This window comes from Procambarus clarkii, chromosome 40 (genome assembly GCF_040958095.1).
Source record: "Procambarus clarkii isolate CNS0578487 chromosome 40, FALCON_Pclarkii_2.0, whole genome shotgun sequence".
Taxonomy (NCBI): Eukaryota; Metazoa; Arthropoda; class Malacostraca; order Decapoda; family Cambaridae; genus Procambarus; species Procambarus clarkii.
The window spans coordinates 16,386,117-16,411,826 of record NC_091189.1 but is presented as its reverse complement, the minus strand read 5'-3'; the positions used below and the strand labels follow the sequence as shown (position 1 = coordinate 16,411,826).

General features: G+C 35.7%; 1 protein-coding gene across 2 annotated transcripts in view; it reads left to right on the top strand.

The window, feature by feature from the left end:
• Positions 1-24,999, top strand: part of Set8 (SET domain containing 8) — a 38,713-nt gene extending 13,714 nt beyond the window's left edge. For both annotated transcript variants that reach the window (XM_045741900.2, XM_069338745.1), the window contains exons 5-6: positions 1,307-1,497; positions 3,250-24,999. In XM_045741900.2, the coding sequence (XP_045597856.1) occupies positions 1,307-1,497; positions 3,250-3,460 (402 nt within the window). In that variant the 3' untranslated portion in view covers positions 3,461-24,999. The remainder of the gene's footprint in view (positions 1-1,306; positions 1,498-3,249) is intronic.
• Positions 25,000-25,710: the final 711 nt, after the last annotated feature.

The window sequence follows — 25,710 nt, the reverse complement described above, 5'->3', positions numbered from 1 at the left end:
AGTTACACCACTGGTACCAGCCACAGGCTCAATAAAACTTTGATCTGAGTCACTAAACCCAGAAAAGGAGTCACCTCCCTCTGACTCGTCACCCTCAAACAGAAAATATCCACAGGAACTGTGAGGTCGTGGTAGAATTGGGGTAGAAAATGGGCGAGGAGGCATGGGAGAGCGTATAGGCCTCGCCATGGCATGGCGGTCATTCTCACTTTCACTGCTGCTGCTACTATCTCCCGACAACTGTGTATAATCCTCATCGTTGTCTGAATCGTCAAACACACTTTCTTCACCTTCAGAGAATAATTCGTGGGCTATTTGCTCTGGGGTGAGGGACTGAGTGATGCGTGCTCGTGAGGCGTTTGACCGTGCGCTCGCCATGGTGACTCTCGCTAAACTGAGGCCTCCCATGCCATCGGAGCGTGAGCTGGATTTTTTTTCAAAATGGCCGCTGTTTACTAGAGCCCCTGGGCAGCGTATGGGACCCCCAGCTACACCGCGGGCCATTCAAATCGTGCGCGGTACCCATACACTTCATATGAAGTGAAGCGCAGTTGACTGGTAAAACGATTTACACTTCATATGAAGTGATGCGCACTTTAAGGGTTAAGAATGGTATGTAAATTGTGATTTGACTACTTTGTGCAATAGAAGAGTTAATCATAAATGGTGAGAAGATTAAGTTAGCCTAAAGATTTTTGAAAGACAAAACTTAGTTAAAAGAATTTAAGTGTATGGCCCGTGGTGTGGTAAATTGAAACGGTGTAAGGAATTGCACTACAAAGAATTAAGTAGAAATATTAAAGTAGATGTTGGGAAATGATTGTGTGCAGATGAGTACCATTATACACTGGATTTGATTTATTGGAGTAAATTGCAGGCATTTAAGGTCATGAATCTAAAATTGAAAATTTTGAAGTGAATTGTTTAAAGAAAAGTATTTGGTGGTAAGCTATGTATAAACAATAACAAATGCTAAAGATGTGCTATGGTAAATAGGGCAAAGAATCTGAGATAACGGTTTGAGAAAAAATATTTAATAGTATTAAATTCATGAGTAGGATCCAAAGACCTTGCTGGAATAAAAAGGTATTAGAGGGAAGGTACAAGAATCTGTTGTCCTGGTAACAAATGATTTTATAAAAGAAATGTCTCAGAAGTACAATAGCCCAGATTACTGTACTAAAAATCTATAATTTCCTGCAAAAATTGCTGCCTTGATGTTCTTGATGTATGCCCCACAAGTTTTAAATCTATAAAAAAAAAATTTGTGTAAAATATTCAGTGTAAATTTAAGTTTGTTCCTCAGGTGAAAAATTTTGGTGCCAAAGGACGTGGGGTAGTCACAACAAGACAGTTTGCCAAGGGAGAATTTGTTGTCGAGTACATTGGAAATCTTATAGATGTGCGAGAAGCCAAGGAGAGGGAGAAGATTTATGCACTAGACTCGTCAAAGGGTTGCTACAATTACTACTTTACTTTCCAAAACCAACAATACTGGTAAGTCCCCCGTACTGTATTTTCAGTCTATATTACTCTTGCTTCTCCCATATATATACTCTCAATATGTACCAATTGAATAGCTTCTAATAGAAATATTTACCCAACATTGCTACTTAGTTTACAAAAGCTGTATGCTTGTTTGTATTGTTGACAAAGTGTTACTTCTTGCAACCCACTTACACTGTAATTGAGAAAATCAAATGCTCAAAGTAGTATGTCTCCACTTTGTTGTCCTATACAAGTTCCTAATGTCACTGTTATGTTGTCATAATGGCTGTGTGCTTTCTCCAGATATTTACCTTGCTTTACTGTACTGATAAAATAAACAAATAACAATTTCCCAAGCCAGGGCCATATAAACTAAATTAATTTTTCCCCATTAGTTGACCTTATACTGAATGCATGATAAAATATGACAAGATAGCAATTGGAAGAGTAGAAAATTTGATAAAAACCGGTTAGTGAAGAGTATGATAGGTTCTTTGGTGTAGGTTAATGTGTCAAGCAGTTATTTACTTAGATGTAAATAATATTTTTGGCAGTTCAGAGTACTTATTGTATGGTGTTAGGGTCACTGGACCAGTAACTGGGTTCTTGATGGATGAACCTTATTAGTTATATCCGACCCAAAGTCGGTAGTGGCTTTCATGGAATTGGCTAGATAATGCAAGAATAAAAAGGGGGGAATGAATAAAACAGTTTCCTTCAACAATATATATTCACCATCACCATAAATAGATATGTATATAAAAATGGAATATTACTATACTTATGTACAAGTATCGCTTTCGCACAGGACACTCAAAACGCGCGCACAATGCAGAATCCGTCAAGCCCAGTGTTTCCACTACACTCGGTACCTTTTCCAACAGTACTGGGAAACACTGGTGAGTTTTCCTTTCCTGTGGGTCAGCCCATAGACAGTATCACGAGGTGCCTAGACCCCCATGACCACTCTCCAGCCACTTGCTGGTAGAGAACCTCAACTGCACGCTGAATGGGGCCACAACACAATCAATACAGGGTAGTGAACCCCTGGCAGAAGCCTCTAGTGACCAGCTAGCAGTGCTTCTCAACAGGCACCTCACTGTCGCCCGTTTCTTCCCTAAGCCAGTCCCGGGATACGCCGATCTCTTCCAATACTACTTCAACAGCAGTCAACACACACTGCATCAGATCGGCGGTGGCTTACTTAGTCGTCTGGCAGGACCAAGTCAGGAGAACATAGGCTGCCCAAGGTAAATTGCCATCCTCGGTACCACTGCTGCCCCACGTCACCTCTGTGGACACAAACACGTCATCAGCAAAATGGTCGGTACTGGTGAAACCAGGAAATAACACTTATTCACTGGGGGGCATTGACATTGTGCTCTGTAGCACAACAGATGGCGCTGATCTTGAGTCGCCACCTCACCAGAGGTCATCCACAATGACCTCACTTGCTAGCCAAGGCAGGAATCTTGAGCCATTTGCCACCATCACGCCACCACCCATAGATGGCATTGTCTACGTAGCGTTCAATTCCAGGGGAGTTTGAGTACTGACTCATGGATGGCGCTGGAATTATCAGGCCACACTCAGGCGGTGGTGATAGTCCGTAACATATGGTTTCCGTTATCTTCAGCAATTTAGTGCTTTTAAGTCCTTTCAAGGCTAGTTTCCCATGCCTCAGCGAGTTTGTTGAAATAGGTAGTAATAAATGTGGTTCAGTATGTCCTCTTAATTTATTCCAATTTTATTGTCTTTCAGTATTGATGCCACAGAAGAAAGTGGTTTCTTAGGACGGCTGGTGAACCACAGTCGTAATGGTAATCTGGTGACGAAAGCAGTGGAGGTCAGTGGTCAACCACATTTAATTTTGTTAGCTAAACGTGACTTGGAGCCAGGAACAGAGATCCTTTATGACTATGGAGATAGGTCGAAAGAGGCATTGGAGCATCATCCATGGTTGGCATCGTGATTTCTAGCTGTAGAGTATTAGAAATGTTTTCATAACTAATTTTCATTGATTTATTTCGAGATTCATTGGGGTAAATGTCAGATGTTGTGAGCAGCTATAGATAGTTATACCTAAAGATTTCAATGTGTGTTATTTGCTGTAAAAATATAACGAGGGTTATATTGTAAAGTTGGACTTTGAATTACATTTCATATGATGGAAAAATTAAGATTGATAATTTAATTAATTATTGCACATGAATATAGAAAATTGTCATTTTTGAATATCAAAATTAATTTTACTGTCATTTAGTCATACCTTAGGTATAGCTGTTTCAGCTTTAGCAGTGAGATTTATCTTCCCCATTGACCCTCTTAATCTGTGATGAATTAATGTCATCTGTTTACTACTGCCAGTCACTGATGTTCTATAGTTGTACATGACACAAATATGTTGAATTCCCACCTCCTGTGGGTGTGGCAAGCAAGAAAATTTAATATATTGTAACTTAGATATGTAGAATTTATTTTAAATTTCTACAGTTATAAAAAGTCTCGTAGCAAAAATGTATTGTTAACATATTAGGATTTTAACAACTGCTCAGTCCAGAAGAAACACTTAAAGACTCACAGGTATAGAATAGCAAGCTTGTCCTGTGAGAACTAATAAGCTTTCCTTTTGATGCTAGTAGAGACTGTTAAAGCTGGACACTTATTGTTATCAAGAATATTATGACTAGAATAAGCAGTTCAGAGTACTTCAGGATTTTGTAGATCACTTGTCATTTATAAATTCAAAACTATTGTACTTACTTTTGCTGGAGTTCAGCTTTAAGGAAGTACAAGTTGGTAGTGGTTCTGGAACGTATCATTCAGAACTGTTCCATTAACCAAAAAAAAAAAAAAAAAAAAATTATATATAAATTATTAAAAGTTTAAGAGTGGGATGACTGAAACATGATTTTATTTATTTGCTATTGTACTGTGCATCATGCGCGTATAATACATTTTATACATTAATCTAAGCATTTATATGAAAGACATGCAAGAGGAGTGTCAGTATTGATCTCATGTTTGCATAGGTAGTGACTTCCTTCACCATATCGATGATTGGATGTATGGTACCCGTGTCTCAAATATCTGTAACCAAATGGGGTTTGTGTGAAAAGGCTTGTTTATTAGTTAAAATTATATTTTCTTTAAATGATAAAAGCTAGTAATTGACGATTGAGTAGGTAAGATTAGTTTGAATCGTTAAATTTTGTCCTACTCTTAGGAGAGTAATGTAATATGTTGCCACAAGTTTCTCTGTTTTAAGATTTAAAGATTTGGAATACCAATTGATTCTTTGCTTACCAGGCACACAAGTTCCTATAACAGATTCAGATTTGAACAAAGATAGAATGTCCACCAGTTGAATATTCTTATAAGCTTTGGAAAGATAAATTTAACACTACAAAATAAGGAATGGCAGAGCACCCAAGTAATTGAGAGGTAAACCCATCATATGAACCCATTTTCTTGGGCTTAGTCAAGTCATTTAACTTTTTCTTTCAAGGTGATACAATGTAATTTGTATATAATATCTTTGAAGATATGTTTTTTGAGGAAAATGTTTAAAGATTTGTTAATTTTGTCCTTCAGGAATTCTTAAGAAATATATTTTGTACCCTTGTGATTATAAATCCTTTTAATCTAGACAACCTTGTTAAAAAAAATTTAATAGATCATGCAAGTCCTGTGAGGAAATCTTGTGTAATGGAGAGATTCACATAATTGAAACCTGCCAGTGGTGTATCTTGTGCCGAACCTGAGTACAGATGGAGAACTTGATTTACATCCAGCATTTACCCCTTGGAATTTGTACTTTATTGAATCAGGCTGAATGATTACTATAAAGATTTGTTCACTTCAAACTTAAATAATTTGTATGATTATCTTGAAGGGGTAAAGCCAGGGTGTAAATAGAATCTGGTAGAGGTAGCAGCAGCAGCAGTGTTGTCTTAGGATGTGATGGATGTTTGGACGTAGCTGACAATGTTGCTAGCATCTGCTGACAGGTGTTTGAGCATAGTTACAAGTGTTCATAGCATCTTGTGCATTTATCCATGTGCCTTGAAGAGGACATTGATGTAGCTATGCAAGGGAGCAGGTGAGCAACTTGTCAGTGACATTGATTTTGATTTGTTAAGATTTCCTTCTTAGTCAAATAATAGCATTGCCAAATAATTTTAGGAAAATTTCCTGTTTGGAAGTTCATCTTTCTGGTCAGTTAGAAGAGTATTCCTACAACCCAATAATTTAACTAATTTAGGAGTTGAGTATTTTACCAAGTGTGTTTGTCAGAAGCCCTCAGATATGGAAGGAGAGGTGCAGCTTAAAGAGATTTCATAGGTGGACAAGTGGGCTGCAAAGTTGAATTGTGTGAAAATTCTTAAATGATTGTCTGAAGTTTAATAAAAATGTTTAATTATGAAATTTTTCTGCGCTGTGCTTCTCTTTAATTAGTACAAATTTATAAGATCCTTTATTGAAAACTTAATTTATTTAACACTTTTGTAGTCTGGTGCCTCTGCGTGTTCCTGACAGAAAACGTTCCGGGCTCCCTGGGGCCCTACTAAGTGACACGCAAAATGTTGGCAATGATTTTGCATTTTCTACGTTATTTATGTTATTACTACAAATTTTGTGTCGATGCTCATAAATGAGTTCTCTAAAAAAAATAGATGCGAAAACAAAAGCATATTAATAATAGAATATGTATGATATAGACAAATATGCAAATGTTTATGAACATTTTAACATTAATTTATTATTTATCCAAAATAAAAAGTAAAATGATTGAAATGTGTGCATATGATTACAATACTGCAGTAAAAAAAAAATTTTTTTTTTTAAACTTTTCAAGAAATTTTCAGTTGGAAAAAATATGTGCACTAGTATGGACAGCCTGTGATGTGAAAATGCTTACAATAATGTTGCACTTTTTAAATTACTAGTTAGGTTATAACCACAAATTTGGCATCAAAATGTTTTGAAATATATTGTTTTAGAGTATAGATGCAAAAATGAAAATATTTAAACGAGATTATGTGTGACCGCAATGAATATATGAAAGTGTCGTAAGTAAGGCCTCGTGAGCGAGCAGGAAGCTCTCTGATCTGGTCAGTCCACTTGTGCCCTAGATCAGGCATATCAAACTGAGGGTGCCCCGAGGGCCATATAGGTCACATTTGTTATCATGAGGGCCACACAGGACAACTAATTGCAGTTATTTAATAAAAACTATTGCAGAATATTTTTTTTCTTATGTAGCAAATTACCTTGTCCTTTGTGTGGGCCACAGGTGTGTGCTTGCATAAGGCTACATGTGGCCCATGGGTCGCATGTTTGACATGACTGCCCCTTATACACTGTATAAACAATAACAGCAACTTTCATAAATTTTCTGACTGTCTGATAAAAATAGAATATCACAAAAACTGAAACCCAAAACTTTTGCATCGGGTGATACGTTTTAGTGGCAGTGAAACGTTTACTGTTGGAGTACGGATGACACATTTTGGCATCGGAATGCGAAAGTGTTAAAGTACAGTATGTAGTTTTTCTTTGAATCTCGGCGACAAATCCCAGAATATCACTAAATTATTTGTTTATTTGTAGTTTAAGAAAGTTGCCATAAAAATGTTGCTACAATCGGTAAGAAATGTTTAAATATATTATGTAATAAAAACTGTAACTGCTCGATTTAAGCATCTGCATTTTATATGGTTGAATTACCCATAAATTGAATTGATGAAAGATTCTAAGATTTCCCTGCCTGGATGGAAGTGATGAAAGAGAATTGTGTGAAAGAATTTACTGTTAGTTACCTTGGATATTAAAATATAATAATGCAGAAAAATAAAAGCAAATAATTTCTTCTCCTGGGTTAATTTTCTAAGTAATATTTGAACCTGTTTGTGTTAATATCTTCAAACATCCCTCATTGGCAGTTAAGATTAGTTCACTACAGTGAATTGTACATAGTACTGTTATTTAAAATGTAGGGCTGTTCTTTCTGACACTATGCATGATTAAAGGGTGCAAATATTACTTCATAAAGTTAGCAAAGATCTAGAAGCTGTTGGTTTTTGCAGTAATTTCAATATATTCTTTGGAACTATTTGTTTGTATAGTTTTTCACAGCTAAAATTTTGCAAAACAATATTGTGCACATTTGTAATTGCTGCAAAATAGTTCTTGAACATCTTTTACACTAAATGAAAGTGTAAAATTACTTTTACACTAAGTAATGAATTTCTTAGGTTTTACATAGGCCAAGGATTACTATCCAAATTTTGTGGCAGGTGTTTCATAATCGGTCATTACCACAACATGACAGTATTAATGGAAAAGATAAACATTCAGTTGGTTAAGCTTGTTTATGGATTTATCTAGACACGACTAAAAAAAACATGCTGAAATATCTCATTTTATTTATTTACAGTATTTTTTTCCCCCAATTGCAGTGTTTGTAACCTTAGCTATTTGAACATTAACACACACACATGCTGAGTAAAGCGGGTGACTTTGTTGGTGCACTGCCCTTAAAGTATGTTGATGCTTTCCTGGCTGTGCCTACAGAAAGTAAGATACAGGTCTTGGCAACTACTTTCTGGCCCTCGGGACATGGTGGATTTTTTCCTCCTTCCATTTTTATATGCTAGGATACCTTTTCAAGGTTTAAATGGCAGACTTTGATCACCTCCACTCCCATTTGTTCTACACATTTACTGCCTTTACTGCGTAATAGTACAGTACAGTACTTTATTCTCGCTAACTCTGTTGTTTGTATGTGTGAAGAGATTTGGAGCTCATATGAAAGCAACATTCAAGGTGTATTTCATGTTCAGTAATAGACATGGCAAGAGTGACTTGCATTCCGATTTTTTTTTATTACGTTGCCACTGCTCAGTCAGATTAAACCTCATAGTTTTGACCTGTGTGAGCTGCAGAAATTTCAAAAGTTTCGGTAGTTCACACAGAACATTCTAAAAAAAAAAAAAAAAAAAAAAAAATTATTGGTAAGTACTTCTGGTTCTTATGATTGGCAGTTGATCGCACATAGTACTTGCCCACCATGTTCATAGATAACTTGATACCAACTTTATAGGGTGCTGTGCTATGTATATTCAGGGGTAACGTAAGATAACATTATACTCTGCATTTTGGCTAAAGAATGGTAAAAGTACAAACACACCCAGCCTTCTATATTTGCTGCTATAGTTTTGTGAATTCAGATTCATGCATTTTTGACACGTCCTATATTTGCATGTTAGCACGGGTACTTGACATGGCTATAAAAATATAAATGCATACTGGTATGTGGAACTGTTAATATTATAATTGTAAAGTACATTATGAAAGATGGTGGAGGGGGGGAGCTAATGAAATAACTTATATGTACCTATACATGTAGATGGCACCTCTTGAAATGTTTGTGTAGCCATCCCTTCCACTAGTTATGTATCTCATGGTAAAGATGCATACAAAAAATCACATCATTACTTAGTGTTCACATTACCTTTTATACTAGTATCTGTGTGGCTAGTTGTATTTATCATTAATATAAAAGTAGGTGTAATGTACAGTATTAAGTACAGGCTACTCCTAAACCTACCTAGTTGTAAATTCCCTGGCACCCTATGTAGGTTTTTATGTCTTTCAGGGGAAATTTGCCATTCTGAAGACAAAATTTATTACATAAAATAATAATAAAACTGCCTCATTACTCAGAATGAAAACTGAATGAATGGTCTGAATTCCGTTGACTTTCCCATGTCTAAAAGATTTCCTATGATAAGCTGTAGTTGTAATTTGATTAAATAATAATTTTTTGGTTTTGTGGTTATACAGCCTGAGGACTTTCTTGAACACCAGCATACCCTATGTCCCTTTTTTTATATGGTTGAGTTATCAGCCTGAAGAGGGGTGGGGATGCGGTTGAGCAATATTTTTAACCATTCATTATTGAATTGCAGTTAATCACAGTTGCATTACAATAGTTATTCAAAACAGCTCTTTACTACTACACAAGACCAGTTGTACCAATCCTAGTCATGAGTTGTCGTGTACTATACAAAATAATGTATTCAATCCCTTGCTAGAAGCCACTTCCATAATGCTTTTCCCTCACCTTATTGAATTTGGGCCCATCTTTTATCCTTCCTTTGAATTTGTTCAAATACATCTCCGTTGGTCAGTCATGCACACATTCAACATTATTGCTCCGTTTTCTCCATACTCTGTACATGCTTGTTACGTTGTCAGTTTAATATTGTTCTAATTATTAATTTTCCCTATTTGTATGACACCATTGTCATGTATCCATACATGGAGGTCAACACTACCACGTCATCATACCCTTACTAACTCATTTATACCCAGCACTAGGCTCAAAGACTGCAGTCAAATCATACCTACTTGCCTGAACATACGGTTGAGAGGCGGGACCAAAGAGCCAAAGCTCAACCCCCACAAGCACAACTAGACGAGTACTAACTCCTTCATCAGTTGTGCATCCCTGCCACCCAAATGGAACTTTCCAATTCACATTCTTATTACACATACCACCTCCACACCACTCGCTTCCAACAGTAATCTCGTAGACACTAAAATGCTCTTTCTAGCATATACTACTGGTGTATGAAGATTTTAAGTTGGTGTGGCAATCGTTGTGGGTAGGGCTGGGTCATAAAGCTGCACATTTTTGTCCACACAGCCAATGATGTGATGGTACTTAACACTTGTATACAAGATTAGAAACTACCTCTCTAACTGAATAAGTTATACTAATTGCTTTGATTGTGGGGAAGCTAATTAAAATATAACATGGGAGTCAAGACCAACCATGTGTGTACAAATGGTAATCTAAACATTTCTGAATATTTGGTTCTAAATCTCCAAATATTGATTTGAATATTGGCAAGTTGGCTGAAAAATAATCTTTAGATATGGATTACAGTACTGTACTGTATATGTACTTAATTAATCAAAAGTATATATCATACATACATTTGTTTAGTTAATTTCTGTAAGCTTGGTAAAGGCATACAAATTATAACATGGGCCTAACTACAGTTATATATATATGTACACACACAGTACATCCATGCATCTTTCCATTTTTTCCACCCTATTCCAAATGGCTTGTTTAACTAAATTGATCTCATTTGGATGAAATGATACTGTTAACTCCGGTTCTCATCTTCCTCAATCCTTCCTTCTTCGTAATCCCGTTCTTGGCTTTTTTTCCCTTAGATTTCTCCATTCATCTCAGACTTCCCAATAACGATCCCTTCTCTCTTTCCGAACTTCAGTCTGCTCTGGCTCTCTGCAGTTCTACTGCAACTGACTTGAATGACATTGAGATGCTTCGTCATAGCCCTCCTTACGTGTCTTGGTACTGTATTTACTGAATCTGTATAACCATATCTGGGAGTCATTGTCAGTCCCTGAGGACTGGCTCGATGCGAACAACCACATCGAACCAGTCCTCAGGAACTGACAATGACTCCCAGATAAGGTTGTTCTCCTTATTCGGAAACTGGGGTCTCTAGGGACATCCCCTAAGGACTTCCGCCCCATTGCCTTCACGAGTTGCATCTGCAAACTCTTTAAGGGGGCGTCTGGTTATAAAAATGCAAAAATGAAAACTCGTTCGATTTCAATCAAACTTTTTTGACAAGTTCTATATGAAAAGTGTTTCATCTGGTCCAAGTTTCAGCATCGTAGCATAAATAGGAAGGGAGAAAAAAAATATTGAAGTAGTTGTGAAAATTATGCCAAAATGGTCAAAATCGATTATCAATCAAAAGTGTCAACTGAAATCATAGCTATGACTCTTTGCTATCACAATAGCATATATTAAACAAATATTGTAATTAGTTTAATTGAAAATTTTTTTTAAGAAAAAAGTTTTTTTTTTTTCAATTTTTTTTTTTGGGCGATTTGCATCAAATTTACACACCTGACTGTACGTAAGCCTATCTGTAAGGATGCCAATTTTGGAGAAAATTGGTTGATATCAACCTCGGCCACATTTTAGAACCTTAGACTTTATTCATTTCTGGGTTTTTTCAATTGACACAAACGTTTACAAAACTGATTCATTTTTTATTGAATTTACATGAAACTTTCACAGTATATGTGGAGGGCATGTCTCTACATTGGAGAGTTTTCATTTTTCTCCAAGTTCATTTATTGATTTTATAATAGCAATAAACATGCCATATTTGCAAAAAAAAAATTTGGGAACTTTGAACATTTGTATTAGGAAAACTAAAGATGTTTTGGAAATTCTATATGTCAAGGTCCTTTATTATATGCTAATGTGTCAGAAAAGTGTCACAGAATAATTATATCTGAAACGTGTGTTCTGAAGTGTGGACTTGAAAATGTGTAAAAAAACGTCAAGAAAAAAAAAAATCTCCCTTTCTATTTACGCTGCAGTACTGAAACTTGGGACAATTTCAGCACTTTTCATATACAACTAGTCAAATAATATTGGTTGACATTGAACAACTTTGAAATGACAAGCTGACGCCCTCTTAAACATATGGTCAGTGTCCATCTGATGTGGTTCTTTGAACAATATCACCACCACTTCCTTATTCAATTTGGTTTTTGCAAGTGCTGCAGCACGACTGATGTCTTGGTGAACTTGGAGGTCTATATTTGTCCTACTTTTGCTGCGGAGACCACCATTTTTGCTGTCCTTTTTTGACCTGGAAACGGCATACACCACCACCTGGAGATACGTACCATATCCTGTCCCAACTTTGTTCTTTTGGCCTTCGTGGTAATCTCCCTCTCTTCCTCTAAAGCTTCCTCTCTAGCCGTTCCTTTAGAGTGAGGCTTAGTACCACTCTCTGCCTCTTTTTGGCAATATGGTGTACCCCAAGATAATGTTCTGAGCACTACTTTTTTTTTTTCCTGGTTGCCCTCAATGGTCTTCTTTCCTCCCTTCTAGCATGTTCTCCACTCTGTTGATGATCTTACCCTCTGCTGTCAAGGTAATGATTTGCCTTTCGTTCAACGGCGGAGTCAACTTGCGATTGATGCCTTGTTGTCTTGGGGCACCGATCATGGCTTCATGTTCTCAACAACTAACACTTGTAAAACTTGTGCTATGACTTTTACTCGGAAGCAGGCCATTCTTCGTCCCCCTCTGTCGCTTTATGGTTATCTCTTTTTGTACAAAGATTCTGCTAAGCTTTTGGGGCTAATCTTTGACACTCGTTTGTCTTTGTCGCCCTATATCTCTTACCTCAAAGTTGAATGCTCTAAAGCCCTTAACTTACTTTGGTCTTGTCTCATACTTCTTGGGAGCTGATAGGTGCACGCTCCTCTTTACATTCCTCTCTTTCTATCTGAACTTGATTATGGTTGCCCTGCTTATTCCTCTGCTTCTCCTACCCTTCGCCGTCTTGATGCTCTGCACCATACTGGGTTACACTTCAATTCTAGTGCCTTTCGTTCGACTCCTACCTTCAGCTTGTATGTTGAAGCTGGCATCCTGCCCTTACAGGATCGCCGTGATCATTACTGTCTTCGCTACCTTGCATGATCCTTACAAGACTCCTCACTCTTGGTTATGTCATTCCTTTACCTTTACCCCTCTTGTGGGTCCTGTTCCCCTTCACTACCTACCTCTTTCTGTATGGTTGTCTCGCTTACAAAATGTTCTTTCAGTTCGTGTTGCCAATATTTCCCCTAGTGTCGTTCTGTCTTTGCCTCCTTGGAGGGTCCCCCTTCCTAAATTTTGTAAAACCTTGATCCACGTGATTAAAGCTTTTACCCCTTGTACAGTTCTGAAACACCTTTTCCTTGAACACTTTTCTTCACACTCCCGCTCCATTTTCATCTTCACTGGTGGGTCTAAGTCGGTGTAGGCTACTCTGTTGTTTTCCTGACCACACCTATATATGTCGCCTGCCTCTGGAGACTAGCATCTTCACGGCAGAACTTTATGCTGTTCTCTATGCTTTTCGTCAGCTGCTTTCTTGCTGTCAATCCTCCTTTGTTGTTGTTGTAGATTTAAGACAGAGTTCTGCTGGGTTCCCAGCTATATTCGTGGGTCGTTAAATAAGCATGCAGACATTACCACTAAGGAAGCTATCCACACCTGTCCCATTTCCTGTAAAGTTATTCTTTATTCCGACTTACCCAGTTATTCATTCCTCTATTCTTGCCCGTTGGCAGGGTCGTTGGTCTTCTGTTACTGGTAACAAACGGCATGCTCTTAAGAGTACTGCCTTCTTACTACCACCATAACCGGCAGTGGGAAATGTTCTCTTGCGAGGTTATGTATTGCCCATACCTGTTTAACTCACGGGGCACTTAATGGAGCGCTGCCCTGCTCCTTCTTGTCCAAACTGCAGTGTCCCTCTTACGGTCGTGCATGTTCTTGTTGAATGTCCTGAGTTCCAGGCCATACGTGTATCTTGCTTCCCGACCATCCCTTGTGGTCACTTGGCTTCGATAGAATTCTTGGTGAAACGAATACCTTTGATATCGTTCGCCTTGTGCACTTTTTTCTCATATTGGCGTTCTTGGTGATATTTAGCACCCTATGATTATCCCACACCTTTGGTGGAGCTACATAGCCTTCCTGGCTTGGTGCCTTCTTTTGATAATTACTGTACTTATTTGGGTGAAATGAGATAATTACTTACTTGGATGAATTTTAACATGTAGATCAATACTTGGATTAGACATTGGTTGACTCATATCATCTTGTTTTACTCTGCAAATATCATCCATCTCTGGAAAATTGTATTATTATTTGGTACTCCTGAAGGTCTTGGGAAACCAGTTTTAAAATTGCTATTCTTTAGAAATCTCCTTGATGACTCCTAATAACTTCGTTCCCAACTATAATTTACCATCATAGCCAAAGGTAATATGAAGGCATGCCTTTGCTACACCTCTTGTAGTTCCTACAATTGTCATGACCTGTCGCAAAGAAGTGCTGCTCAACTTTAACATCAAAATCTAAGTTATTGCATAGTTTTGAAAATTGTACCAGTTTTCAGGTTGTTCACCACAGTCATCCAGAATAGTAAATTTTTTGTCACACTTGGGAACCATTTATGGTATCCTTAATTAGATACTGCTAAAGGTGTGTTAAAAGACAATCACTGATAATACAGTAGCTGCTGTACTATGCATTAGTTCTAGATTTTTCTTATACAGTACACATGGAGATACAGTAGTTATGTCTGACCATTTGTCCAATGAAAACTACTGAGAAGGCATCTTGTGTAGTGAAGGAATAGTTTCCTGAAAAATTTCCTATTTTATTGCATTGTAAATTCTTTAATAGTTTTTCATTTTTGATGACATGTGAGGAGGGGAAAATTCCATCTGAAGGATTTTCAATTAATCGGTTGTTCTTGAACACATTTTTGGAATTGATCGATTAGTAGCAACCCATTAAGCATATTCTACAGTATCTCTATGTATTAATATTGACATTGCATTAGGACAGTCGGTAACACCTTTATTACCAGGACAATCCAGGCAACAATGCATCATATACTTGGAATTCTTGACATTACACTTTTTTTTCCTTAAGTTTAATGTGTCAGGAGGCACTAGTTACAGAAAGCTTGAGTTTTGGATTTGGCGATAAGTGCATGCACAGACGGATTGTTCCTTTGCCCCCCAGCATTGACAAACAATTTAGGTCTTAAATTTGAAAAAACTAAGAGCCTTATGATAGTGTTAGTTTCTCTAAACCGTTCATACATTTCTTTTAAGTTGCCCAGTAAGAGGCCCTTTTGTACTCCTTTTGACAGTATCTTTATTTTTTTACACTGATTAACCTGCACAGATCCTACTTTCTGTAGGTCTACACAAGTGTGCTATCACTTGCCTTATTTACAGATGTGAGAATTCTGATTTGATTTGAATAGCAATAGAAATCAGTTGTAGGAGTGTGTTATGGTCGAGATAAATAGAACAAAGACTCGTTGAAAGTTGTTGGGAAAAGGTAAAATGCAGAAGTCCACGTACAATAATCACACTTCTGGAATGTGCCCTTCCCACACCCAAGAAGGTAAATAGAGGTCCTGGAGAGGTAGGGAAAGTGTTCAACCAGATTTATCATCATTTCATGTCTAAGTAGCTGTTTGTTTTCAAAGCCTCCATAATAATTTTTTCCCATTACTATTTTGAAATTAATTTTACCTGCTGAGCAACAAGCCAGCTGTTCTTCAAATGTTCATAAACAAATTTTTGTACGCTTGTTTTTTGTCATTATTTTTTTCATTTGTACACGATTGGTCTATTTCATTAAAAAAATCATAAATAAATTTATAATGAATTTTCATAAAGGTTGCCACAAAATGCAACTATGAATGATGGCTTTTTTCTTCTTCTGGCTTATTTTGGAGTTGTGTACATTATGTACTATAAATTGCAGTACCAGAAGTATTGCTGCTGATGCACCATATAGAATTCTACAGGATTGTAGTGTCCCACTCATCACATGGTCTAAAACCACTCACTTATGAGATGCTTTTCTCAATCCATAGTGATAAAAATGCAACATCGGTTGTACTCATCTTTGCTGCTATAAAAGTCTAGTTTTGTTGGGTTCCCAGTCGTGCTACTGTCATAACCTCATGAACAACCTCTTCTGAAGAGGAGGTCGGTGTATATTCCCTCTCCCAGGAGTGAATTCCTTCCTCTAGTTTCCTCCCTGATGTCTATAATGCAATCTGCAACCTTTAGAGAACTATTTGAATAACTACTGCTAATAGGTTGGAAATGTCTGGCTAGGTTATGTATTGATCACACAAGATTAACTCTTGTGCACTTAATGGGACTGCATTATTTTGTTAAGTTACTCCTCACCTCGTATAATGTCCTGAATTTAAAGATCATAAATTTTGCTTTTCCACTGATCCTTTGAGTTGTCTCCTCAGTGAATCTTGACACCTTTGACATCACACATTGCTTTTCTGCTCCCATATTGGCAACTTGAATCAGACCTAGATACTTCAAAATATTCTTTCAAGTAATGATATAAAGTATAGCCTTTTGATCTTAGATTTCTTTTGATAATTACTAGTGATATTCATATTTTGAACAGTTTTTGTATTATGACTTGTACTTCATGTTCAGTGGAAATATAAAAGTCACTGACACACATTGTGCCATCTAAATGTAATTCAATAGCAAATGACAAGTTATACTGTTGGATCGTGATGCCTTGAAAGTTAAGATAGTCTTAAATATGTAATAGATGATTGTTCATACAGTATAACATTTGGGCCTTTGTGGTGAAAGTGGTGTATATTATAAGGGTAAAACAAAAGAGCCAATGCACTAGTTCTTGGCAGATAATTACTTAGGTAATTACCTAAGTGATAATTACCTAAATGTAGTTACAGGATGAGAGCTGTGCTTGTGGGGGTCTCAATTTCCCAGCACTCTGTTATATAACACTGAAATTACTAACGGTTTTGGCCTCGACCCCCTTCTCTTCTAATTTGTTCCAACCGTTTACCACTCTGTTTGCGAAAGCAAATTTTCTTATATTCCTTCGGCAGCTTTTTTTTTTTTCTTTAAATCCCTTTTCAAAGGGGATTTTAAAGGGTTCTTTTCAAGATCCTTTTGTTCTTGAAGTTCCAGGTTTCGGGAATTCTTCCCTATCAATTTTATCAATTCCCATTACTATTTTGTCCATAGTAATTGTATCACCTCTTTTTCTTCTATCTTCTAGTTTTGGCATATTTAATGATTCTCCTCGTAGCTCTTGTCCTTCAGTTCTGGGAGCCATTTAGTTGCATGTCTTTGCACCTTTTCCAGTTTGTTGATGTGCTTCTTAAGACATGGGCACAATACAACCACTCATATTCCAGCTTTGGTCTAATAAGTCATGAACAATATCTAGTATTTGCCATCCATGTGTGGATCCAATTCTGAAGTTAGAAAGTGTAGCATAGGCTCCTCACACAATGTTCTTTATGTGGTCCTCAGATGATAGTTTTCTATCTAGAACCACCCCTCGATCTCTTTATCATAATTCTTTAAAGATTTCTCATGAAATTTGTAGGTTGTGTGGGGTCTTATGTTCTATTCCACAACATGGCATTTATTCACATTAAATTCCATTTGTCAAGTGGTGCTCCATACACTTATTTTGTCCAGATCTTCTTGAAGGGCATGATAATCATCTAAGTTTCTTATCTTCCCTATTATCTTAGCATCATCAGCAAACATATTCATATAATTCTGTATTCCATCTCGTAGATTGTTTATGTAGGCAATGAACATTACCAGTGCAAGAACTGAACCCTGTGGTACTCCACTTGTGACATTTCTTCAGTCCGATACATTGCCTCTGATTACTGCCCTCATTTTTCTATCAGAAAATTTTTCATCTATATTAAAAGCCTACCTGTCACTCCTCCAATGTGTTCCAGTTTCCAGAACAACCTCTTATGTGGAATTCTGTCGAAAGCATTTTTTAGGTCCAGATAGATGCAGTCAACCCAACCATCTCTTTCCTGTAAAATCTCTGTGGACTTTATGTGGAATGCTGAGTTCAGAAGCACATTCTCTCAGAACCCATGGTGAAACGACATCTGGGCCAACTGCTTTGTTCTTACTTAGTTTCTTGAGCATTTTTTCCCAACTTGTCTGTAGACACCTTTGTGCTCTTATGTTCTCTGGAATTCTTATTTTGTCTAGTTCTCTGAAGGTTTCATTTTGTACAAACACACTTTGGAACTCTTCGTTTAATGTTTCACACATTTCCTTTTAATTTTCTGTGAATCTGTTTCCCATTTTCAACCTCTGAATATTATCCTTTTGAATATTGTGTAGTAACATGGTGAAGCTTAATAAATCTGGAATGGTCAGTGGATTTGGGATTTGTAAGTAATGGATTTTAGTTTGCTCAACACGAACATTATTGACTCGCATTGTGTGTATATGATAAATGCTACTAATATTGGATCAATGTTACAGTATTTACATGAAATAGTATCTGATCGATGTGACTTGACATCTGCTCTCATAATTTTTGGATTTTTACAGAATTGTGCAGATTCTGTACAGAAACAGGAATTTCCTCAAGTAATTTCATATTTAATAATACATCTTCAGAAGGAATACATCTTCCATTCCTTCTGAAGATGTATTATTAAATACGAAAGTACTTAAGGAAATAACTGTTTCAATTCTTCCTTCATGGTCTGACACTGATACAACAAAAAATTGAGTGTGTAAAAAAACAAAAACTAAATGAAATATCAGCATTTTCCATTTTTTAATTAAATTAATAACAGATTGAAAACAGTACATTACGGCTGTAGCAATAAATAAAATTCAGCCTGAATACTGTACGATGCTTAATTCCACAAGGTACAAGCTCTGCACTGATACTCATTATCCTATTAGACATGGACTCCTAGGAATACAATGTAGTTACAAGCTATAATGGTTACTTCATAATTTTTGTATTGTATCTGAATGGCGTTTCTTATACGCAGCATTATATACAAAGATAGAGGTTAATAATTCAGCAGGTAATAATACCTTTTGAATGTCCACACATAGAACTTACTGTTTTAAAAGGGAATCTTTATTGACAATGGTTTTGTTAGTAATGCATCAGTTGATTGACTGCAAGTGGCTAATGGTGAAAATAATGCACATTTTTTTTTAATTTATTTGAATTTAGTGCCCTCGACAGGGACAGGAAGCTGGCGGCTTCTGAGAGCTGCCATGTTTCAAGACATGTTAGTGTTCAATGCCTATTTTAATACATCTTTTCGTGCATTATACTCTTTTTATTTCTAAAGAAAATAACTGCACATTGGTTTGCTTTCAACACGCTGAACTTGTTGACACTATTTTCAAAAGTAGCAGACATGAGTACAAGTCAATCATATATGTATGTACACCAAAGGGGTATGTATGAGGGAAATTTGGAAAAGATGAGGAAGAAATAAGCATTAAAGTTGCAATAATTTTGATGCAAATTGTTTTGGTATGTATGGGATATCACTGGTTGTAGATACACAAGATGTGTACAAGAAGTTGAGTAAAAGGAACAATTGTACCTGTCTGCTTGTATCTGTGTTTGTTGATAGTTTTGCTGCAGCAGTTCTTCATAAGTAATTCAAGTATGTAGCAAATATTGTGATAATTTGAAAGTGGTAAAGTTAAGGAGATTTGACCAGACTTGATTTATAAATATAGCCCTTTTTGACTTGGTTCAATGACCATCAGTGTCATTTTCCTTATTTTATCTACATTTTATGATAACTTTGATGTTGCTGAAATACCTAAAGAATTTCATCTGGGGTCCCAGAGATGTCATACACCTCTATAATGACCATTGTGCAATGACCAAGTCAAAAGACTTGAAACTGTTGTACCAATTGGTCTCATGATGGTAGTGGAAAGTCTGGCTTAACCCCAGATGACATTTTCCTCAACTTGTGCAGGCACTTCAGGAGGCACCTATAGCATTTGATATAGAAGTACAGTATAGAGGTTCAACAAATGGCAAAATTTTGTACTGGATTATGGATGATTATCTATTAACTCTTGCCCAAAACTTAGATATTTACAATATGTAAATTCTGTTTAATACTGTACTGTACTTGCTGGGCTGAAATGGAGCTCTGCCAATGTCACAGTTCCCATGCAAACCACTGCTTGACCTTGACGTCTGGTTCCCAGTTGAATTTAGCAAGTGCAAAATTCAAGATGATAATTTTTTATTTCATAGTACAATATTGTAAACTATAGTAATTTAGATCTGATTAATCTCTGATTCGTATTTTTTTTAACAGCTGATTGTCGTACATTTTTCATGCTTATTTAAATGTGTGTGTGTGTGTGTGTAGCTTTTGAGAGAGGGAGAAAGAGCAGATACAGTATATTGTACTCTTTATGTAATATCTGTTATGGCAATTACTAAATTATTATGTGACCATTAAAGTCGCTCATTACCCGGTATATACAGTATTTAACTTAAAAATCTAAACAATATAAATATTGTGTAGTATACTTTGTAAATGTTTTGGAAGTGCAATTTACAATCTCGGCAATTATACAGCAAAATAAACTAAATTGGCAAAAAAGGAGAACAATAGTATTTTTATCAAAGAACTGTAGCTTGTAAAGGTATCCTAGCCCTGGCATTTTTGTTTCAGATGTGATTTGTCTATGATTAGTAATGAGATTTGAATTGGAACATACGAATTTGGTGGCTAGCTATTGTTTTTTTTTTTATCAAGAATATACTTTACAGTGCTGTATGCTTTTACCAAATTAATTTTAGTAATGTGAAGAGCTGCTCAATATATAGTACTAGATATAATGGTACCTATTAATATGCATGTAAATTGATTGGTTACCCCTAAATTATACCAAATATATATTAACACTGCCATTATGGGAAATTGCTTGAAAAATACTCATGTCTGCACTGTTCGTTTATTAAGTTATAATACCATTTAATTTTTGGTGCAGTATATGCAAAATATACAGTACTAATACTGTATAGGAAATGGTGTTTTCAGCATTCCCTATTTAATTTTACATATCTCGTGTCTACCTATTGATGGTTCTGGGAATCGCCCCCCACGATGGTTCTGGGAATCCCCCCTTACGATGGTCCTATGAATCCCCTCCCCCCCATGATGATTCTGGGAATCTCTCCCCCACCCCCTTCTCGATGGATCTGGGAATCGTCCCTCCCCCTTCCCCCTCTCGATAATTCTGGGAATTCCCTCCCCCCCTCGATGGTGGCTTGACCTTTGACCAAATGATAAATATTGTCTCATTTATTGGAACATTTTAATGTAGGAGCAGCATTTTAGTATTGACAAAATGATTATACTGTGTTAATTTGTAGAATTAGTTTGCTACCAAAGAATTAATATAACAGTGGGATTATGTGGATGAGTCTTGTATAAGTGATCAGAATTGTAAAGTAATGTTTGAGGGCTGAATGGGACATGCTAGATGATGGCAAAACATGACATGTGGCATTTATTTATATCTATCTAGCCTGGCCACACTCGTTAAAAATTCAGTACAGTATCTTAATCCTTTGGCTGCAATATTTAACTTGCATAAAAAACTCATATAGGTGTTGCTGCACACAATTTTATTCAAATTTCACAGAGAAATGGGTCTGTGTATTGTGAGATTTAGTAATACAGTTCTCCCAAACTGTTAAACATGCCTCCATACAACTATCTGCTCATATCTACAGTATTAGGGACTGCTAATAACATTCATAAAGATTATGCTGTACAATGCCTTTTTGTAATTTAATATATTCTACATGATAATTTTATAAGTTATATAGAAACAGCATTAATGTTCCATATTAGAACAGTAATTTAAAAAATGCAAAAATATAACTGATTTTTTTATATTCACCTATAATATGTTGAATATCTACAAATAATTTTTATGAATTTTAATGGTACAGTATATGGGAAGATTGTTGTAATTTGTTCTTGTTGGAAATTTAACAAACTATTTTCTTTCTTAATTTGAGTTAAAAATGACACATTTCTTAATTATAAAGCTACAAGACCCATCTTGAACTAACGTACACTCATGATTTCACTAGATGAGTTGTTTTCAACCTGGGGGATTCAAAACTGGGAAATTCTCAACCTCATTATCATAGGTTGAGAATTTAGTGTAACCTTTTAGTTTCAACGGTTATTTTAGGTTAGCCCATGATATGCTTACCCTTGGCTGAAAACCATGGCACTAATCATGTAAGATTGATTGCTTGGAGCAGAAATATAAAAAGAAAACCTGTATTATCACAAGAGTTTGATATAACAATTGTATAAAGTATAACAAATGGCAGAATTTAAATAGTATTTGTAATTTGCCTTTTTTTTTTTTTTTTATACAGGAAGTGACATTGGTGCTGTTAATACTCTATACTGTATTATTATATGCTTACAGGCAGAAAGAATTAAGAATACTGTATATAGGAATACTGTGTGCTAATGCTTATTATGTGGTATTTATAGGAGTTCTTAGTAGAGTACATCATTTCAATTTTTAAGTACATTACTGTACATTACTGTATAGTACCTGTACTTCATATTTAATCTTTTTGGTTACTAAAGTTATTGCTGTGGTCAGGTCACATTTTAATTAACCAAAATAATATTGGTGGAAAATGACCTAGAATTTAGAAGAAATTTTTTCCACTTTGTAGCAATTAATTTGGTTATCAAAGACATTATCATTGTGGCAAAGAAAATTATTGGGTTCGTTGCCCATATGATCAGATACCTTCATTGTAGATGAATAATTAAAATATTGTGTGATTTGTTCACAATGGTATGTAGTTAATATGTAGAATTTATGTATATAAGAGTTAAAAAAAATTCAAAGCCAACCTTTGTGGCTATCAAATATTTTGGTATTTTAGAGTTTTTCACAGAATTTCATGTTCTACCTCTGGGAAATGCAAAATCAGTTACATGATCCAAAGTAGGATTTACTGGTTTACCTCATAACTGTTAAGCTAATGATACCAACAAATAGCTTCCATAGACTTGTAATGTTTCTGATGCTGTTGTACAGAATAATGACCATAATAGCCTTAGTAAGGTAACCATTTACTGGTAGAAGGGTAGGCTGGGGAATGGAGACTTGTCCTCATTATTCTCTAATTAACGAAATGTGTAGTATGCTGAACCTGCTGACTCGGAACAGAGGAGAATTGTATGTTTTTGTAGTACAGTATTTTAAAAAGGGTCACTCTTGGAGATGTAGAGATCATAAGTATTTGTGTACAGTATGAAAAGCACACTCAGAAGAATAACTTTCTTTCGCAATAGATAGCTTGCCACTATAGAGGTGTAAACATACATAATGGAAGGGTTTCTAAGTTTCTTCCCCTCTCGGTTTTTGGGAATCCTCTCAGGATTAATTCCTGATTAGGTTACAGTTTTCCTCTGCAATATAATTTTTCCATCTTTTAATTGTCATTGATTTCACAAAAATTCTGCTAATTTCAAATGTAGATACTTTTTTTAATGTTGGTAATGAGGGATGTTGTTTATATTAGTTAATAAATATTTTGCAGTGAGCAGAAAGTAATACAAGATAATTGTATATTTATTCCAGTTTTACTTTCAAGATAAAGAATAAACTGTAGTGTGTGAATGATGTACAGGAAAGATAAAAAGAGAAATCCAAGAGGATAGTTTGTACTCCCATTGCTGAATTAAAGAAATGGTTGACCAATGCAGTAAGTAAATTTATGTATACCTATCTAGTAAAAGTTATATACAAATGTTTATGTACTTATTATTTTCAGCACATATTCATGTAATATTTATATAATATAGCAATATTTTATTCCACTTTCTTTAGCAGTTGGATAGCTTCCAGGAGTGTTGAGCTTGTCATCACATAAATACTTCATATACTGTACTGTATTTCCTTCATAAATTCTTGAATCTTTACTTCAGCTCGACACCACCCATGTGCATATTATGCACTATGCTGAAATGTATATTGGTGAATTATGCAAATTTTCTCCATGGTCACTGCACAAATAATTTTGCTTTTTGTGTTTGCTTATGCCATGTTTTGACTACATTTCAATTCACAACAAAACTTGCAGAGTATCCATATAAATTATATACAAATTTTATACAATGAACTTGAAGTTCATTGAAAATTATAACAAAAAAAATGTATTCAAAAGAAGTGATGTTTATCAAGTATTACATTCCAGTCAGGTTATGTCTCGACGCTCAAATCCTTTCATGGTGATAAGTGTCATTTGCATGCTGTTCTTATTTGTATTATGTTATTTATCTCCCAAGACTTGGGCAAACTGTTGCCCCTTTATATGTGGGACAGTGCCAGGAACAACGGTTAGTATATTTTACAGTAATAGTATTTAAGGCGGTGGTTTACTAACTCTATTGAATACCACTGGGCTGATGTTGCCCTTTCAAGCAATTACAAACAAATTGTTTACTATATTTTTTTATCTGCTAACTATGAAACTGGCAACTGTAGTCTGTATTGTATTTAAACAATATTTATTGAAGCCATAAATGTCTGGGCATTGCACTGCTGACATAGCACTGGAATGAGATTTAGACTGATATTTTTATTTGGCTTAGAAATAGTACACTAAACACTTAAGAAAGTTGAAATATAGTGGAAGCCATTCAAGATAGGAATATAGTCTATATAATTTTTTTAAATACAATGTTAAATTTAAATGTCCTTTGCAGTGTTAGCACTGCCTTGTCCAGAAATGCCAGTCATTGCTGGCTCTGCCTTAACAGAGAACTACCTAAACACATTTCACAAAACCCAAAATAGTATTTGTCATAATGAATGGTGCCACATGAAATTCTTATGGAATTATTAGATTCTTTTGTGTTTGTGTAAAATAAGTATAAAGAAGAGTGTATTGTGGATATTTGTAGCCAGGTACAGTATATAAACTGTTCTTATGTATTTAATTAAATGAGTCATAGTTTTTATTTTATTTCAAATTATCCTCCATTTTACAGTCAAATACTGAGGAATGCTTCTTTTACATATCAACAAAATTTAAAAAAAAATATGGTCTTTGTTATAAAGTTGTTTTAAAATAGGGAGTACTGTATTGCAAATTAAGTCCTTGTTTACACTTAGCTCAGCACTGGAATTCCCAATCTTATTTCATCGCACATTATCAATGTGTAAAGGTTCTAGGCAGAGTTAATGAACTGAAATGCCTCGACTACCAATCCACTTAGGTTTTCATTAAGCATTTTGTAGAAAATGCACACCCACACAGAAACTGTCTTGTCGCTGGAGGGGGTCTGCATGCTCTGCTAGTCATGAGATCAGTTGAGTGTGGCTTACGAAGTCCAGGGATCTTCTGGCCAAAGGCTACAAGCTTAAGTGTGTGCAACATTGATTATGGACATTCAGTAAAGTCACCAGTGGATCTACCTCCGATATCATTCATCTGAATGACATTTCAGCCACATTATTGTGACCTACCCTCTGCATCTACAAACTCTTGAATTATTTGTGGTGTAGACTGATGGTCAAAGACCAATATAGCCATATTGATTTTGATGATTTCTTTGAATAGATACAGAAGATACATGAATACAGAAGTACAATTTATTAGAAGTGTAGATATGAGATTTAGAACCTCAACATGACAACTGCTGTAATGTAACAGTTGAGTTTGGTTGT